Source organism: Molothrus aeneus, chromosome 3 (genome assembly GCF_037042795.1).
Source record: "Molothrus aeneus isolate 106 chromosome 3, BPBGC_Maene_1.0, whole genome shotgun sequence".
Classification (NCBI taxonomy): Eukaryota; Metazoa; Chordata; class Aves; order Passeriformes; family Icteridae; genus Molothrus; species Molothrus aeneus.
In genome coordinates, this window is record NC_089648.1 from 110,844,270 (window position 1) to 110,851,209 (window position 6,940).

At 43.9% G+C, this 6,940-nt stretch overlaps 1 protein-coding gene across 1 annotated transcript in view; it reads right to left on the reverse strand.

Moving 5' to 3' along the window:
• MSRA (methionine sulfoxide reductase A) overlaps positions 1 to 6,272 on the reverse strand; it is a 237,750-nt gene extending 231,478 nt beyond the window's left edge. The window contains exon 1 of the mRNA XM_066547616.1: positions 6,099 to 6,272. Coding sequence (XP_066403713.1) covers positions 6,099 to 6,240 — 142 coding nt within the window. The 5' untranslated portion in view covers positions 6,241 to 6,272. The remainder of the gene's footprint in view (positions 1 to 6,098) is intronic.
• Between the last annotated feature and the right edge of the window lie 668 nt (positions 6,273 to 6,940).

Genomic DNA, 6,940 nt, shown 5'->3' on the forward strand with positions numbered 1-6,940 from the left:
TGGGTTGTTGTTTTCCAGCTGCCAAGAGCAAAAAAGCACATGCAAACAACAGCAAAAAAAAAAAAAAAATCTCTTTATATTGACGTAAATCTTTGCTTCTCCTTGCAGCACCTTCCAAAATGTAAAATGCAACGGGGGGCTTAAAAGCAATTACTTTTTTTCCAACAAGAGCACAATATTTACAGCTGTACAGTTGGCTTGAAAATTAGGTGTTTAGTGTGTGAATATAATTACCTGACAAAGCGTACAAAAAAAATTAAGAGAACTGAAAAAAGCCATGATAGGCAGGATTTCCAAGGAAATTCATCCTGCATGTACCTGTAAAGGAGTTGTAACCACAAATTTGAGAAGTCTTTTCAGATAATAAACAATCACTGGGGTGAGGCGTTTTCTCTGCTGTGCATTATGCTTTCAATAACAAAATTGTAATGAAATTTAATAATTTATGGAAATTGATGGCTTGAGTGTGTTTGAGGCAAAAACTGCCTCCTAGAATGAAGAAATAAGTAATTAACTCTTCTGAGTTAGAAAGGTAAATTGCAATTTGCAAAGTGCTAAACCACATATGACATTGTTACCCAACACACTCCACTGAACTGCAATGGAAGTCAAATCTCACATTTTTTGGCCCATATTTCATAGAATCTCAATAAAAATTGACAATTAATTCATTATGTAGAATTGTACCACATAAATAAAGTGGTGGGAATTTTGAAGAAACAAATCCTCCTAAACCGTAAGATGAATTTTATTCTGAGGTTTTGTCCTGAGGTATGATCTCAGGAATCTTTATTTTAGACCTAAAATACAGTGATACTGAATTAATGTCTGAAAAATTTTTGTATTTGCTCATTATTACAAATTCTTTTAATCAGTAAAGGAAATGAACATGGATATTTTTCATTTTATTCCTTATTTTGAGGACATAGTTTAATAGTGAGTGGAAGTACCAGACCACGGAAGTACCAACCAAACCACAGACCACTGGTTTGATCACAATAATTTCTGTTCAGTGTCTTAAGAATGGTAAAAAAAAGACTAACAGGGAGAGCATGTGGATCCTCTGTCAAATGACATTTTTAATCAATGTTTTCTTTAAAGAGCGTGACCTGATTCAAGCAAGAATTAATTCATGGCAATGCTGCGCTTTTTTTTTACACAGGTCAGACTAAAATTCACCATGACCTCCTTCACATTTGTAATTACTGCTCTATTAATCTTTAGCTATAAAGCTAAGAAGCCTAATGGGTTTAGACAATCCTAAGGCTCTCTACCCATGAGCTGGACTTTCTCTGCCTCAAAAAAGTCAAATCACTACAGATGTGTAAGAAATTCTCTGACACTGGTCATTGGAAAAAAATTCTTTTAATTTATTAAACATTGCTACCTCAGGATATTTAGCAGAAAAAACCTCTATATGCATGTGTGTGTGTGTGTGTATATATATATATATATATATATATATATATATATTACTCAATGTCTACATTCATAGGCTCCTTGACTACTGCTCCTACCACTATCATAAAATAAAATAGTTCATTAAATAGTGTAAGCAATAAATCCTCACATACTCAGAAAACACAGCCATGTTTCAGCAGCAATCAAACTAAAATCAACTCTGAAAAGTAGAGTTATACTGGAAAGGTAGGAGCAATAAATAATGTGTGTTTTTACTATAAAGCACAACATCTTATTGCACCATTATACAAGGATATGAAAGAAGTAATTTAAAGAAATGAAAGCAGATGCTCTATTGCAAGGAAAGAAAACTGCACAACAAATTTTAATTCCCAGATTATGAAATTTGTACAAGACCTGATAAACTCAACCTGCTTACAAAAAAAGTAAGTGATGTTTCCTAATGTCTCTACTCCTTTCAACTAATGCAGAGCAGTTTATCCACGTCTAACTGCATGATTTTCTGAGATCCTCAGTGTGCACTAACATCTCTGGAACTTCAACCTCCCTCCAGATGAACTCTGAGAAGAGCCTGGTGCTCCTCCACAGGGATCTCAACAGTGGCAGCAGCACTTTTGGGAGCTTTGCTGTGGCAGATGGAGCTGCTGCAGCACAAAGAAGGAGCTCCAAGGATGTTTTTATCCCATCAGGACGAGGAGCAGGGAATCAATGGGATCTCCAAGACACAAGGAGCTGAATGTTCTGCAGCTCTTCACCTAGGAAAGTAAAAGCTGCTAGCACCACTGAAGGTGAAGAGGATGGACACTGCAGGTCCGGAAAGCTCTGGAAGAACTTTTCCTCAAGTGTCTGCACCCTAAAGCAGAGCTTGGCTCACCTGGATGTCCAGGTGTGGTCACAGACCTCTGATGTGACAAGAATCAGAGACTGGCACAGCACACACAGCTGGAGCAGGGATCAGAACAGGTTATGCAGGATGTAGGAATAATCCTTCCTAGCACAGAAAGGAGCTGCACTCTTCTGAAACATAACTCCTTGGAGCACAGGGCTCCAGAGGGAAACAGTCTTGTATGTAGCCAGAAGACAGTGGAGATGGGGATCCAAAGAAGGCTGGAAAGGGACACAGAGTTAGCATTTTCTACTTGCAGAACTCTGGCTTATATAGGGAATTATCACAGAATAACAGACTCTCCTGAGCTGGAAAGAATCACTGAGTCCAACTCCTGACCCTGCTCAGGACACACCAACAATCCTGAGAGCATTGTCCAAATGCTCCTGGAGCTCTGACAGCCTTCGGAACATCACAATTCCCTGGGGAGCTGTTCCAGTGCCTGACATCCTCTGGGGGAAGAACCTTTCCCTGATATCCAACCTAAACCTGACACAACCCCAGCTGTTCCCTGGGCCTTGGTCACAGAGAGCAGAGATTGGAGCTGCAGCCCCTGAGAGGCAGAAGCCCCTGGGAGGCTGCCAGAGGGAGAAGACTCTTCAAGGTGGTCTGAATTTGGAAAAAAAAAAACTTTCTAAGAGAGTTAAGAAACAAAACATCATGTGGAAAAAGTGGGAACTTCATCAGAAACACAGAGCTGCTTAATGGATTAAAATACAGAGACCAAAAACAAATAACAAAGGAGGCAAAGAAAAGCACCACCTCAGCATTTAGACACAAAATCAGTGAGGCCAAAGCTGGAGTTCAGCCTAGCTGGGGACACAAATGGCAATAAGAAATGAATTTGCGAAAATTACCGGAGTAAAAGGAAGCTCAGAAAGAGTCAAGGTGCACTGATGCATCCAGGAGACAGCCTGGAAGTGTGTACAGAAAAGACTGAAGTACTCAAAACCTCTTTTGCACAAGTCTCCAGAAACAACAACTGCTCCAAAACCTCTCCAGGCTGGTACAATCAGAAAGAAAAGCACCAAACAATGAGAGGAAAAATGGGTTGTGGTTACTTAAAGAAGCTAAATGTGTTTAAATCCAAGGAGCCCTATGGAGTTTTCCCAGAGCTGGGAGGCCAAGTTTGCTGGTGAGGCCATCAGAAATAATGAAAAATCAGATGGATCAGAAATAATGAAAAACCACAGAGATTGGGGATCTCTGATGATGAGAACTGGGCTACAGTAACAACTGCTTTTAAGAAAGGGAAAAACAGAACTGAGGGGGTATAGGATGCTCAGCTTCAGCTCAGTCCCAGGAGATGTCATGGAGAATGCCCCCTTCCCTATTTCCAATCAGGGAACAAGAAGGTAATCAGGAATAACCAACATTCACCAAAGCCAAATCATGCTTGTCCAGCTGAGCTGCCCTTTCAGGCTGAAATGATGGCTCTGCAGAGCAGTGGCTGTAGCACATGTTGACTTCAGCAGGGTTCTGACACCCTCTCTCCCAGCATTTGCTGTGGAAGCTGACAAAGTCCTGGCTGGAGGAACAGCCTGCATGTCAAAAATGGGCAGGAGCAGCAGGCTCCAAAGGCAGGGATCAATACCTGCATGTCTGGTGGGCAGCAGGTGACCCCAGGGGCTGATGTGGGGCCAGAATCATTGGATAGCTGAAACAGCAAAGTGAGTGATGTGACAGGAAACAACGCTCAGCAGATCTGAGGGCAGCATTAAACACACAGCCAGAGCAGACACAGCAAACAGCAGAGGAGATCTGGAACAACTCCAGGTCTGAACCAACAGAAACCTCAGGGAGGTCAACAGCAAGAGCAGGATGATCTCAGAGCTGCTGGGAAGGAGCTGTGGTTCTGCTGGATGCCAGGCTAAATGAGCTCACGGTGCACATTTTCACAGAGAAAGCAAACTGTGACTCTGGACAGCAGAGAAAAGAAAAATCCCTCTCTTCTGTGCTGTACTGGTGAGAATTCACCTGGAATACCAGGTCCAGTTCTGGTTCCTGACTCACAAACAACATTATTAACATGGCAAGGGTCTGCAAGGTCAATCAGCCTTGAGTTGATCATCAGCCTAAATTTTAATTGCTATTCTTTTCTGAGCAATTTACATCTTAACACTGACAGTTCTCTGGAGGCCCATGCTGCTGTTAAATACATAATACCACATTCAGCCACAGAAAAACATTTTAAAAAATTGAACTTCCTCTTATCAGGATGCTTTTTCTACAGCAGCCCAAATTTGTTCTACCTGTGCAGTTACTCAGCATACAATGAGCTTGGTGTGTCTTCTGTTTTCTCAACAAACAACCTGAAGCTGCCACTTCAGTCCAGGCAATGTGCTACTGTTGGTGCCATCTCTGGCACTCCTGGTATCATCTCTGGAGTTCACTGCTGTATTTGCACCTCTGCACCCCTCCTTTGAGTCCACTTTCTCTACAGCAGAAATAACATTCTTCCTGCTACCTTTCATTTCACCACCACCTTCAGCTTTTTACTAAGTATCTATAATATGCAAGATTTTATTATCCTCTTGACCACTGGGCCTATGCCATCATCCATTTATAATTCTTCCACCAGCACTTATGCACTTTAAGGTGTTTAAGCATAATTTAAGCCCTAAGTTCTCATACTTTGTTGGGGCCCATAGGACCCTGCAAAAAAGATACATATAAATAACACCTTGTTCAATAAATAGCTCATATATCAACTATCCAATACATGTGTTAGAGCACCTCAGTGCCACTAAAACTCCCCCTGAACAGCAGTGACTGTCATCTTGGAACACCTTCAGTTCCTAGGAGGACTGTCAGAAAGTAAATTCATTAATTCTAGTTTGCTTACGTGACAGCACACATCCACTCAAAGGAGAAAAACAATAGGAAGAATTATTAAGAACTTAAAAGCAGTTTGTAAACAGAATCACAAATTTATTTGGGTTGGAAGAGACATTAAAGCTCATCTCATTTCATCCCCTGCTATGACCAGGGACACTTTGCACTATCCCAGGTTGCTCCAAGCCCTGTCCAGCCTGGCCTTGGATACTTTCAGGGATCCTGAGGCAGCCACAGCTTCCCTGGGAAAACCTGTGCCAGGGCCCCACCACCCTCACAGGGAAAGATTTCTTCCTACAACACCTACAGAAGATACACAGCATGTCATTGTTTTATTTTTAAGTATTATTATTTAACAAAAACAGTAAGGGCTAAGGAAATCTGCTTAAAACCCTGTTGCTGGTTTCAGTAAAAAATAAAAGAGAAAATTCATATATAGCCAAGAGAAATTATGGGAAATAATCATAGGATGGTTTGGCTGGAAAGAAATCTTACACCTCATCCAGTTCCATCCCCCTGCCATGGGCAAGGACACCTTCCAGTATCCCAGGCTGCTCCAAGCCCCGTCCAGCCTGGCCTTGAACACTTGCAGTGACGGGGCAGCCACAGCTTCTCTGGGCCAACAAGAGCCGCGCTCGCTGGCTGCTCCAACAACCCGTCCATCCCTATTCTTACGGCACACAAGAAACGTCACTGCGAGAGCGAACTTCGACACGAATCCCTTCCCAAGGCACATTTACCCCCCTGTCCCCGTCCCCCCTCACGGGACGCGCCCCCGGCCGCCGCCGCCATGTTCCTCCCCACGCCCCCATCCCGCCCCTCAGCGCGCACGCGCCGCGTCGGCCCCGCCCCGCCGCCGGGGCACCGCGCATGCGCACGGGGAGAGCGGGGAAGGGGCGCGCGGCTGAGGCGGCGGCGGGGGACGGAGAGGAAGGGAATCGCAGTTCGCACTTACCTGGCACCGTCATGCGCTGGGTCCTGCCGGGCAGCGCTTCGCTCGCCTGCGGCAGGCGGGAGGCCCAGTCGCCCATGCCGAAGGCAGAGCCGTGCAGGGTGCGGAGGAAGAGCAGGAGGTGGAGGCGGTGGCGCGGCAACATCGCCCGCTGCGGGGCTGAGGGAGCCCCGGGGAGGGAGGGGCGGGGAGTGCGCCCCCTACCGAGCGGCACGGCAAGGAAATTCAATTCCCCTCGCCGCCCTCAGGGGTGCGCCTCAGGTACCCTCAGTGACTCTTTAACCCGAAATGTCCCTTTCCATGGGCTCTGTCCGCTGGGCCGCTTTCCTGGTGTGAAAAATGCGTATTTTATTATTGGCTTTTCGCAAATATTCAAATGAATATTATATGTGTTGTGTAAGAAAGTAATGCTGGATTCATTCTATTAAGTACTGTGTTAAATATAGTTTTAGGTTATAACAAAATGTTGAAACTATGCTATGTAGGATACTTTTTTTCTAAAGAAAGGACTCACACTGAGATAGCAGCCACAGGACACCTAAATCTTTCAGAGAAAGAGAATTTATTGCTCCATTATCAGGAGAAATGAACTTCTTCCCGCCTTGCTTGGGCAGGATGACGCCGTTAGGATTATGAGGAAGAAGTTGACAATGACCAGACAGAATCCTTTGTTCGAATGGAATTTATGCATCATGTATCAGGTGTATGAATATGCAATAGGTTATTGTTTTTAAGCATTAATCCTTTGTTATTGTGTGTCCTTTTTCGGGCGTGTGCTGCCCAGAAAAAGGTACCCAGACGTCCATAACTCTTTGTTTTTATTGTCTCATATTGTCCTAATTCAA